The sequence below is a fragment of the Morone saxatilis genome, unplaced genomic scaffold (assembly GCF_004916995.1).
Source record: "Morone saxatilis isolate NCDOM2014 unplaced genomic scaffold, NCSU_SB_2.0 Contig2, whole genome shotgun sequence".
Lineage (NCBI taxonomy): Eukaryota > Metazoa > Chordata > Actinopteri > Moronidae > Morone > Morone saxatilis.
This window is the reverse complement of record NW_023339762.1, coordinates 12,609,616-12,622,806: the sequence shown is the minus strand read 5'-3', so window position 1 is coordinate 12,622,806 and position 13,191 is coordinate 12,609,616. Positions and strand designations below refer to the sequence as shown.

At 43.1% G+C, this 13,191-nt stretch overlaps 1 protein-coding gene across 1 annotated transcript in view; it reads right to left on the bottom strand.

The window, feature by feature from the left end:
* LOC118330154 (coiled-coil domain-containing protein 136-like) overlaps nucleotides 1-6,659 on the bottom strand; it is a gene marked incomplete in the record, with an annotated part of 20,205 nt that extends 13,546 nt beyond the window's left edge. The window contains 2 exon segments of the mRNA XM_035664601.1: nucleotides 6,236-6,373; nucleotides 6,525-6,659. Coding sequence (XP_035520494.1) covers nucleotides 6,236-6,283 — 48 coding nt within the window.
* Between the last annotated feature and the right edge of the window lie 6,532 nt (nucleotides 6,660-13,191).

The window sequence follows — 13,191 nt, the reverse complement described above, 5'->3', positions numbered from 1 at the left end:
TTTTGGGGGGGGGGGGGTTGTTTCCTTGTGGTTGTGGACAATCTTGAGCTGTTAATGTGAGACCAGTGAGACGTCGTATACAATGTAGAGCTATGCCAATAAACTTGATCTAACAGTATAATGGCTGTTGCTGCTAGCAGTGAAGGCAAATTCAGACCAGGTCATGAAACTAGAAGGGAGGGCATCTTTTACAGCAACGCAACGGTAAACTCCCATTTGACTAGGAAGAAAAATCTTTTTCCATTAGTCAGATGAGATTTGCTGTATGGCAGGAAGGTCTAGAGATAAGAGGGGATTATATTCACAGTGTTTGCTCTGTTGTTTGTTCTACAGTTAAAAGGTAAAAAATTAGTTACTGGCCCATTTTTTGTGCAATGGGCCTCTCACACACTAGCCTGCTATTGTTTCTTATTTCTCAATAACATTCCCTCCAGGGTCAAGTCCATCTCAGAAATAAATTGATATGTAGCATCACACATTCATGCTTGAGTGGTCTCCGAGTGCCTCAAAATTGCTGTTTGTACTCACAAAGCAGTTTGAGGGTGGGAGAGGGGAATGGCGTTGGCTGCGAGACAGGAATAGAGAGATGTGATGAGAAAAAAGGTGCAGCAGGGGACAAAGTAAAGTATTAACTAAAGATCTAACTAATTAAGAGTGATGCTCACCGGTGTAATCCCAGCTCAAGGGATGCTTCCATTTCTTCTGTAATTACTTCTCTGCCTTGTTTTTCCCCCTCACAAGATTTCTCTCCATCAAAACCAAGCACATGCAAACCCTTTTTTATCATATCCATGTGACGTCAGCAGCAGCTTGCATCCTTATTCCTTCCTGTCTCATTATACTGTTAATTTAAACAATGCAGCCCCAGAGAGGCAAGTGAGGGGTTTCATAAGCACTGGGCTATTTTGTCATTAAACTTTGATGCTGCTGTAATGAGTTAGTCATAAAGAAGATAGCTGGGTGGCAGGGAGAGAGCCAGAGCTGCTTGTATAGCCAGTGGCGGCTAAAGGCCATCAAGAGAAAAAAGGCTTCCCACAGAATATCACTCACATCCAAATCCTCCAGGATGTCTGGCCCAGGGTGTAATAACTCAGAAAAGCTCTGGCTCATGTGATTTGTGCTGTATTTTAGTTCTTTGGTTTTGTAGATGTAGCACTCACACGATCTCCCTATGGGGCGCAAACTACAGCTGATTGGAAATTAACTACACACATCACACGCATGAGAAATTGTTTAGGGACATCCGCTAATACTGGAGAGATGTGGTGGGCAACAAAACCCTTCTCAACTTTCTTCAACTTCCTTTGACTCCATCTTTTCAAAGGAATTAGCTTCTATCTTATTATGGTACTTCTCAACATATCTTCTTAGCTTTTTTCCAACTAGCTTGTTAATCATTCTACTCCTTAAAGAAGCCTTATCACCTCACCTTGCGAGTGAATGTCAAACACATTGTGCAGCAGAATCAGCTGCAATGACACCTGTGTTCACTCCACTGCATTCTTGGCACAGTCCTCATCTTTAGTCACGCAGGGATTGCTTTAGACATGGACGCTGCATGCATACAAGAGAGGGGACGGGCAGGAGAGTCATCTCAGGACCAGAGTTACAGCTCCAGGGAGAGGATGGCTTTATCTAGCCACAGCACATTCCTTTGTAATCACATTGCAGCAAAACACATTGAGAATGTCACTGCAAAACATTGTGCCACTTTAGAAAGGAGACAACAAGCAGGCTCAGTGTTCTTTGTCAGCATCTCAGAATAGCTGTCTGAGATTAAATTTAAACATTAATGTAGCAACACAAGCCCTTTGTTTTACTTCCGATTTAGTGTTCAGTGATGGAGTGAGGAGTGTTGTGAAATTTGCACTTTGCAAAATTGAGGAGCAGAGTGATGATTTTAGCAAACAGAGGCGTGCTGGGAGAGGCTTGGATGTGGAACATAGAGCTACTTTAACCTGGCACCACTTCAGTGTGATTCTGCAGTTCTGTACCTTAAATATGCAGCAAAAGCTGAAACTCAATCTTACAGTGTGACAGAGTAGATAGAAAAATACTGAAGACTTATCTTTGGTGTCTTTTCATATTGCTTTATGTAAGGTGTTATATCACTTAAAACAAGGCACAAAAGCGTTTTGAGTCTACTCCGTTCTCTCCCTGCGACTGCTAGTTGAATTTATAATTTTACGGTATTGAGAGGAACATCTGGAGTTAAATCAGCTGTAAAAAAAGAAATGACAGCTCACTGAAACAGGAGCTGGAGGCAGTCTACAGGTGGAGTGTGATGGGCACCAGACAGGTGGTGGTGCTGGCTGTGCTGGTAGTAGTGTTAGTGGTTCCAGTGTGTGTGCAGAGTTTTTGTGCTTGAATTTGGGTCTGTCTTTCTGTAGTGTATGAATGTGTGCATGACTGTGTGCTCATTTACTTGTACCTGTGTGTATATATATATACATAGTATATACCGTAAAAAGGTGTTTGTATCACCCAGGTGACCTCTGAGCCTCACTTCTGGTGAGCCTATGTACACATATACACATAAATATGGCCACACAAGTCTGCCATATTTAAGCAGCATGTGTTAGGTATCTGTATGTATACCGTGGATCTCTGTAGCTGTGTAGGAGGCCATGTATAATGCACACCACCCCCTCCTACCCCAGCTTTGAAGCCAGGCCAGTACTAATGTTGTAGCTTTTCCCCCTGCACTGGCACACTTCCTCAGAAACACATAATAGGGAGCGGGGAGGGGGAGTCTAAAAAGGCTGTGCAAGAACAAAAGAGGAAAGGAGGAGAAGACAATAAGAGAGATGCAAGGAAGTCGAAGGAGTTATGATTTGGCCTGGGGAAACTCGAGCTGTTCCCTTCCTCGTAAAAAACTAACAGGAGCCAGGTGAAGCCAAGAGACTAGTCCATCTCCATGGTGACCTCTGCACACCATACTGAAAGTCACTGTGGCAATACAGCTGTGTTTCTGTCCACAATTCTGCTTACCATGGGAACCTTTCTGTCTGCGATTAGCTTTGCCCCACAGAGAAGCCCAAGTGATCTTATCAGGTGTCCCTTCACGGAGCCCACAGTGAGGTCACCATCACATAAGATTTGCTGACTTCAAACTCTGCAGCTTGAGATGAGGAGCGAGCTACACAGGCAGGAGGTCTTGTGAGGTTAATGTGAGTTTATCTCTTTCTCTCTCTTGACTTTAAGCCTGAGAACTCCAGGGAGAGTGAGGAACAACAACAGCAGCAGAAGACAAGAAAAGAAACAGGAACCACAAACATCCAAGAGTTGGACTAACTTAATGAGCCGCTCTGTTATTTAAATGGAAAATCCATGTTTGCAATTTCAAAGGGAAATAAGAGAAAGTGGGTCAACAGAATACAGATGCATTGCCGAATGTGCTATAATTTGGCCTCATTAGATGAGCATGCACAAATACTGTGTACATAGTGTACATAATGATGTACACATCATTGTGTACATACTGTAGGTGACTTTTTATGGGACTGTGTGGCTGCGTGGCAGTGCAGTGTGAGTGTGTGTACATGTGCTTGTGCTTGTTGTTTAGCTATTCCATTAAGGGATATGAAGAGCGGCAGATAACAAAGCATGATAACAAGTGATGTGGTAATAATCCATTGGATCACATATCAGTGCCTCCCACCTGAAAGCAATCTCTCTGGAAGGTTTTACATCAGTACAACAGAGGAAAGAGGGGATACCACAGCTCACCATGTAGCTGACAAATTCAAAAAAGGATAAAGATCCAGAGGGAGAGAACAGGCGCACTAATGATAGGCTGACAATGCTGAGCATTTCTGCGAAATCCATAGAATAAGCTGCAAGAAGGAGCAGCATGAACCTTCTGTATTCACTTAAAAGTTTTACGAATGTATCCATTATGCAACCAAGAGAGAATTAAAAAAACATGTGGCACACTCACTTTTGTCAGTGACCCGCGGAGTGCATTTTAAAATGAAGCGCTGAAAGTCTGATGGGAAAAAACGTGGATAGGGTGGTGCAGGGAGACATGTCACACTTTAGGACTACAGGGCTGCAAAAGCAGGAGCTGAGGTGCCCGAGGGCGGAAAAGGCATGCAAGATATGTTTTCATTTAGCCCTATGACTGGCCATGTAAAACACTGATGTGAGACTCTCACTTTGTTGTTTTTCTCTGCAGCTCCCAGATCTACAAACTTTGTCTAAGGCAGCAACTTTGCTGTTTATCAGTTCCTGCGAGGTGAGAGAAATCCTGTTTGTGCACCCTTGGGAAGTATCACTGCTGATGTGAATTTCACAATGTGAGGGCAAAACACTGGAGAGGAGTGGAGGGAACGCAGGAGAGGACAGGAGAGAAATGTTGTGTGGGCTGAGGCACTGGCAGGTGCAGAGGTTTGTGAGTGTATTCATGCGCATGCGTGTGTGTGTGTGTGTGTGTGTGTGTTGGAGAGTGTGTGGGTGCTGAAGAGAGCAGAGGACTGCGATTGAAAGAGGGGGAAGAGATATTGAGTGGGAAAGCAGAGAGAAGGATAGAGAGAGATGTGGTCGACAACTTGTGCAAGTGGGAGGAACAATATGGTGGCCGATGGTGGTAAGATACGCAGACAGCTTGCAAATGTCAAACCAGCCTCTGATGGTGTTTTATTGATCAGTGTGTTTGTGTGAGAGCATCTGTATTCCCTGTTGGTAGATGTAGCAAGTGATTTTAGAAGCATTTCTTTCAGTGCAGTGTAGCATTCATTCCCAGCAGGACTGACAAAGCACTGAAAAATAAAAGCCTAGAAAATAACTACTGTTGTGAACAAAGCCACCTTTTGTTCAGAACAAAAAGGTAGCTTAGTCTGAAGAAGCCAGACTGATGTCTACAATTGACCTCAGCCAGGACAGAATAAATGCACTTCAATACATTTAGATCCCTAAGTGTATGTAATTCAAAAAGATAGTTTAGTTAATACTAGCCATCACTCAATCCACTTTTCGTTCGCTGTATGTCCATTGTTATTATGTTCAATCAGTCAGGATTCACGCTACGTTAAAACAGACACTTGCCATCACTACACGCTGAATTTCCAGCTTTAAAAGCATGCCTCAGGCTGTGATGAAAGGAAAGAGGTCCCCAGAGTTAAGATAACAGGAACAAGCTTGTTAGGGAGGAAGCATTTCTCCTGAGAAAGCATCTATGTTACGATGGTCAATACACAAGCTTCAGCATTACCACTATAATAAAGGAAATTACTTACTGAACACTTAGAACAAAGTGGTTTAATAAGTCTACAGCTAAGAAATAATCCACCAAATACATGTTATTGAAAGTTCAATTGTAGGACAGTACTACGCAGGAAAAGGAAGCCAGACTCTGGCAACCTGGCCACTGGTCAAAGGCCTGCTGACCCGTGGTGCTCTCTGAGCCCCTCCACACCAATAAACATCCTCTCAGCAGTGTCCCACACAGAGCTGCACTGTCTGCACGCCCATTCAGAACACGAAAAAAAACTCTTCTTCTTTGTTGGGACACACGGACACACAAAAAAACACATTCTTCCCTGAACTGTTGCACACAGTTACAAATGACTTATTCTGTGTGAGGCAAAACAATGAAAATGCATTGAGTCAAATGTCATACAGCAACATGCAGTGGTATGAAGTTACCAAACAAGCTTAACAGCAGCTACGTCTGCATATTAATTTCAGTCTGAACACACAAAGAATTCAAACGCTGAACTAAAATAACATCCAACACTGCATGACACTGCATCAATTCTCAATCAGAATAACATATGCAACACATAACACAGCCCAGACTAATGACTATATCATTTCCTGTCTGTGGCTGCCAGCCTTACCATTACCTGGCAGCATGTAGCCTCCATCAAATGTCCACAGATGCCACAGCTGACAGCAATAATGCCTACTCGTCTGTCAGTCTGTCAGCTCGAACCACAGCTCCTAATAAAGACGTGCTTCCACAATAATCTCCCCACCTCCTCCTCCCACCACCTGACCACCTCTCTCCAGCTCCTCCGCCTCCTCAGTTCACCACCGCGTCCCTCACTTTAGGAGTAAACACCATTTCTTAGCAGTGATAAACATCCCCCCCAATCTCTCTCTCTACTTTTTCGGCTGATCACATCTGATCTGTAGTGCGGGGCTAAAAATAGCCATCTAACTGCACGGAATGGCAGATAAACACACACACATACACACACATACACACACAGCGACAAACAGCTGCACAGACCTGTAGAGTCCAAAGCCTCCTCGATGAGTGGAGGTAAACGCAGTCCATCCATAGCCCCCTGTAGCTGCAGCGAGAGGGAGAGACAGCAAAAGAGAGTGTGGGCGAGAGAGGGTCAGAGGCTCCACACGCCCACCTCAGCTGCAGGGAGAGAGAGAGAGAGAGAATTGGAAAGTACTGAGCGCAGCGTCAAGTACTGGCGTACACACACAGGCTGGCTTGAATGTATGCACACACACACAAACACAAACACACAACACACACACGCACGCACACACAAACAAGGCTGTACCTCGGGAGAATTTGGGAGGATCCGGGGAGCTGAAGGCTGAGCTCCGGAGCGTGGGAGAGATGCCGAGAGGGTTAGAGGGGAGGAGCAGAGTGGAGGGAAAGATGCTGTTTTCCAGACGGCAAGCTCCGCACTAACCTCTCTCTCTCTCTCTCTCTCTCTCCCTCTCCCTGCCTGGTTTACACTATTTTTGTACTCTTATTTGAACTTCCTCCCTCTTTTCAGTGCCTCTTATTGCTCCTTACTCCCCCCCCCTATTTTTGTCTTTATTATGGACATATAACACACATATAGAAACCATAACCATCACTTACATGGTCTGACTAAGGGAAACACGCAAAAACAACATAATAAAGTCTGTATACTAATAAATCAATAAATAGATCATATCTGTTTGAAATTTTGGTTTGGAGTTTAAGTCATATGTTAGTCTTGGAGTCTCCCTTTGATGTTATGGTAGCCCTTATCAAGTGTTAAATAATTTGAGAGCTCAATTCACCAGTGTGAAAGAGTTGGCAAAATAATAAATCTCCAGTGAATGGCACTGCGTTTAGCTGCCAAATGCTAAATTTATATATATTTAACTCCCAGTTGAGGATTTTAATATGCTTCATGATGACTGCAAAGAGATAACATGACAACAAACTCATTTCTAAGAGGACCAAAACAAACTCCCATATTTGCTCCTTCCAGCAGTCACCACTCATCTTTGCTTTCCTGCACACACACACACAAACACACACACAAATACACACAGACATGCATGCTTCCTCAAACACTTGTGTATGTTCAGCCTTGGCCCCAAAGCCAAATTAATTTACCTATAATGAGATCCAGACTGGCTGTTGCAGTGGAGGCTGACAGCTACCACTGCAGATTACTGATCATTTCCCCTCCATTGTTCATTTCCTCCCCACCTCTCGCTGACTCTCTCTCTCTCTCTGTTTGCTGCTACAGAACAGTGTCTCTTATGCTATAAACAGCATCAACCCCCCCCCCCCCCCCTTTCCATTTTCATCACTACCCTTCACACACTTACAAACATCTATTTATCTCTGTCTGTCTCTCACCTCTTTCTTTCTCTCTCTTTCTCTCTCTCTCTCTCCCTCTCCCTCCTTTCCAGCCGCTATCACATCTGGCAACTTCTGCGTGGTACATAAGGAGCCATAACTGTGCGTTGTGCCGTGAAACAAACAAGTCAGCCTAAAGAGAGAGAGGAAAGGAGGGCCAGCCTTAACTGTTCGTTGGCCCAGTAGGAGGATATTCCTATCAGAGCACTGTCAAAGAGCAGGAAGTCGTTTGCAGACGTACACACACACACACACACACACACACACACACAAACAATATAGCCACACACATATGGAACTTGCCAACATCTCAAAGAGGAAATGTGCAGAGAAAAAAAAGCAGAAGTGCAACGGAAATAGAAAGAAGCAGAGAGTCTGTATGTGAGTGTCTGCATGTGCTTCTTTGTACCTGTGACAAAACAGCAAGAGATTTCTCAGGGACGGGCAACAAGTGACGAGGGATAAAAGCTACTAGATTGAAAAGATTGATGCCTGCGTATAAGCACTTCCTTCACTGTGACTCTGTGCAGCTTTTTTCCTCAGGCAGCTGTAATCCCCAGACAAGGCCACTGAGCATGGAGGCATCCTTCAACTGGAAATCATCCCACAGCCTCCTTGTCCCACACACAATAACAGCCCCCCCACACACACACACACGCACACAGGAAGGGAGAGCTGTGGAGTGGAGAAAGTTGGCCCAAAAGGTGTTGATAATGAGCTGACAATGCCTGGCTTCAATCCGACCGTGTCACTCTAGCGTGGCAGGATTCCTGGTCGCAGAGCAGAACGGGCACGGGGGGGACGCAAGATACCATCAAACCACGGTCAAACAGTAAAATAATCCTCGCTGTTTGTTTGAAACTGCTTGCTGAAGCAGATGGGTGGGATATCGCTGCCTTGAGACGGCTCAAGTGCCAAAGTACACTAAGATGACTGTTAAATGTTGTGCTGTTGGAAGAGACACTCTAATTTTTCTCTGCGGCAAACTCCACCCATATTATAATACTCTACAAAGCCAAAAAGCAGTAACTACATATTTTGTTAAAATTTATTTAAGACAAAAAAAATCTGTCTTAACATTTATTTTGCCGTATAAAGTTGTTTAAAACAGCATGGTAATGTGCACTACACAGCTAAAGCAAGAAAACCAAATCTTGCTAAAGCTAGCTAGAGATAGCCACAACCTATCCTGGACTGAAGCCCCATAACTGCTGAATAAATTGATGGATATTGTTGAATTCCCATCTTAGTAACTTTCTTATCCCACATAAATAAGGCAGAAGCTACATCCCGTCATGGAGAATGAAAATAATCCTGCTGAAAAGATAGCTTAGCGTTAGCTTAGCAGAGGAGCAGTATCTGCCTTGTTTGACTAGAGGAAATCACAATTTGATGAATATTGGTGAATTAACATCTTAGTAACTTTGTTATTCCACATAAGGCACAATTTGGTGTGGTTAAGCTACTTTTAAATATCACTTATTTAAACATACATTTATTCATTATATTAATTTCAAGGTAAATATTATTAGCAGGCGACCTAAAACAGTGGTGGGCCTAGACAGAGCAGATTTTGTTTGCTGATACTGATCTTTTCCCCTCGATTATATTCCCTGAAGTCGCTCCAAAGGGTGACATTAATTATCTTTTGTAGTAAAATAGTAAGTAGAAAAATCCATAATATGAAGGATTTACATCATCTGTCCTAGCAGTCAGTTGAAAACCCTTTATTCTGAACTTTTTGGAGTAACTGCTCTGCCTAGGAAAAAAATAAACAATATAAGGGAAAATCAAACTACAAAAAGTATCTACAAGTGCCACTCAACCCAGGTCTGGTTGCCCTGCAGTATGAGTGTGTCAGAGATGAGCTGTTTGTTCTGTAACAGAGAGCTGTCCCGCAGAGTGTGAGGTCATACACGGGGGAATTTATTCACTTATACTGCAGCCTTTGTTTTGTACAAATTCAACAAGTCATATACGAGGCGCCCACGGCTACAGTATAGACCTCAGGAATGTGAGCCTGCAATCGACATGTAACACAAACGGACACAGAGCAGAAAAAACACTCCAACAGTTTCTTAAAGTATTTGGATTGCGTATCTGTGTTTTCACAGACAACATACTCCATTCACACAATCTGTAGTGGAATCATGGGTTAAATGGGAATGTTTAAAAAGGATTTACAGAAAAATGTGCATCATAAATGTGATTATGTGTGGAATTCATGCAGCCTTGGTTCTAGGGATGGCGATGTTGGTCTTTTGTTCAGAATGAAATATCTCAACAAATATTAGATTGATTGCTGGAAATGATGTACAGACGTAATCAGGGTCTCCAGAGGAGAAATCCTTCTGACTTTGGAGATCCTGAGACATCCTTGAGCCCCATTGACAGGTTGATTTTTTAAACGTCTGAATCAACTATTGGATGAAGATATTCAGATATCCATGATGACTCCCTGACTTTTCATCCAGCACCATCCTCAGGTCGAATTCTTAATTTGCCTGCAAAACTAATGACATTCCCATCAGTCTTTTCATGTTTAATGTTAAATAGCAAATGTTAGACAACTTATGTTAGCATTTATTTCACAGCACTGCCTCACCTAAGTATGTCCTCACAGGGCAGCAAGCATGGTTGCAGTCTCTTGTTTATTCATTTTCTTAAAATAAAATCAAAAGGCTCATTATGATCTGCAATCCCTGGGCAAGTTGATGCTAAGAACTAATAAAAAAACAACCAAGATAAAAACAAATGGACAGACAATATCAAACACTGACATATTATCACCTTATCAAGTTGTTTTGGTGAACATGCCAGTATTTCCTTTCATTTTAACATCCAGGAGACGCAGGGCTACATTAGGATTCATTGTTGTGTACATCAAATATTTATTCTCCTTTTAGCCCCTAAATGTTGTGGCTCTTTAGCTGCTAAATGCTCCTCCGTGTTCACCAGCTCTTCAATAACTTTGCTGCTGTTTGGTGCTGGGCAGCAACTGTAAAGTGGGTTTATCAGCCTTACTGCTGACAACAGGTTGATGACAGCACTTAGACTGAACCAAAAGAGTAAAATTGTTGGCCATAAAACGACAACAATGAGCTGAAAGACACTGTAACACCATTATCTCACCCAAAAGAGGCAATGCTATAGCTTTAAGAAATACATTTCTGTCACATTTTCACTTCTTTTTTTTTGCGTGTTGTTTACTGGCTCTCCAGGTGAAGTGTTGTCGTATATAGTCTGCACTGTGCTTTTAATAGGAATTTGGTGAGGTGACGAATCACATGCACAGAGAACAGGAGGAACAGATGGTCAAAATGGCTCCAAAAGCTCATTTTCGTATCAGGGCCCCATGGTGGGTAATCAAGCCCTGAGTAGAATACAGCTTACAGGAAAAAAAGACCTAAACGCAGAGTCATACAAACCAGTATCAGACTCCACATATGGCACGCAGACTTGACATTGATGGACCAAGCAAAATAATATCATATTATTATATAGTTTTTCTATAAAAAATACACTGAGCAGAGGACACATTTTTTAGGCTAAAAATCTTCCTTTTTTTTTTCAAAGGTTACATTGTTTGGTTGTCTTATAGAACACGCTGATATCAATATTTCTTATTGACATTTCTTTTCACTTGTCTTATGTTAAGGTAATCCAAAAGTAACAGAAAGTAATAAAGTGACTTTACTTTAATACTGTGATACTTGGATTAGGTTACTGACTACATTTTTGTGTAGTGTATTTAGGTTACAATTTTACAGTAACCCTCCCAATCCTGGTTACTTCTCCAAAAAACAATGTTTTTAAAACACTCAAGTATGTTGTAAAATCCCTAAAATGAGTTCCAGTGATCATAATGGTTAACTGCTTGTCCAGTGCTCTGTGGTCAAATGGCACAAGCCCCCAATACAACCATTTGGTTGACATAATTTGCTTGCGTATACACCAGAGGCATAAACAGACTGTATAATTACTCTTCAGTGACAGTGTATCATTGTCACTGTCAGCTGGCCATGTAATAGAACCTCAGAGCTATAAAAGACAGCTATTCACCCCACAATCCACTTTACAACACTGGGCTGCCAGCCTTTAACACCAAGCATCACTGTGGCGCTCCATCGGTTGCTAAGCAACTAAAGGAAATTGGAGGTGCCTTTGAATTAGGGAATTTTAAGAGGTGATTTATATGAAGACCTTGATGATAAATGCCTCTATAAATCTGGAATTTTCTACCAGCCATTTCTCTTTATTCGTCATCGGACGTTCTAATTCTGGTCACAGACACTGCAGCGTCAGAGCTGCGCACCTTGTGCCTGCTGAGGTAAGAGACTGTGGCTCTTTGTGAGATGCTGGGTACATTTTTCATGTTTTAGTGCAAAAGCAGAGGAAGGGAACATGGCCAGTTTCCATGACACCATAAACAGGAAATGGGAAGGGGCGAGTCCTGCCACAGGAGTCTAAATCAGTGTGGAAGTTGCCAGGGAGGTCAGAACTTTCCCATAATATGAGTTCATGCATGCAAAGTGACTGAAACGCACAAACCCACACTCACACAATTATTAATAAACACTCAAACACACACACATACGACTAAAAACATCACAAAATTGAAACCAGCCGTGCTTAAATCTAATTCTATTCACACACTTCTCACTCACTCTTTTGGCTTCCTGGAAGTGATTAAAAATGTGTCCCTGTCACTCCCCCTCAGTCGAGGAGAGCGGGAGCGGAGCTGCAGCAGTCCTTTTGGTGGCCTCCTCCATGCGGGTCCCATCCCCTACGGTCACCATGCCAACCTGTGTGAGGAGGAGGCTTAGCTGTGGGCCCAAAGAGACTCAATGAGGTCCTGGGATAATTAGCAGCTCATTATGGAGCCCAGTGAATGGGCCAACGAGCTCCAGGAGCCACAAGGGAGAGTGCAATGGAAAACACACAGGATCAGAGCACACATCAAAGGGAAGTGCTCACTTTTTAGAACACATAATACAGAGGAGAGAGACTGGGAAAGAAAATATTGCTCTCCATTCACACCTACAAATATAGCTCATAATCCCCGTTTTTAAGCCTCTCTCTGTGTGTCTGTGTGTGTGTGTGGGTGGATGGCTGTGTGCAAATGTGTGTTAGTTAGGATCTCTGCGTCACACCAATATTTTTTCTCCCCCAGAGGCCTTAGTTGCTCCACAAATGCATAAAACACAGCTAGTCCTCCTACACACACACACACACGGTGCACACAACTCTACTCTTAAACTTAAGCTCCCGTGAAGTAGAGGAACACTGTGTCAGTGCCAGAGATCCCAGTTAAGCTATCTGTCTATCATCCCCATTCCTGTTCCCATATCTCACCGTGTGTCTGTGCCTCTGCGTTGCATGCAGGCGGGCACTACTCAGTCACGCAGACTAAACCATCTACACCGCTGTGCCAGGTGACCCATATTGCAGTGCGGATGAGTTTAACTTTGCATGAGCTTCATTGTGTGTCCCTGTGTCTGGATCTACTGCTCCCCTAACAGTGATACGCAGCAGCAATGTTGATGCTGAGGTGTTGTGTGTTATCTGTTATATGAAGGTGATATTTAACATCAGGTTGA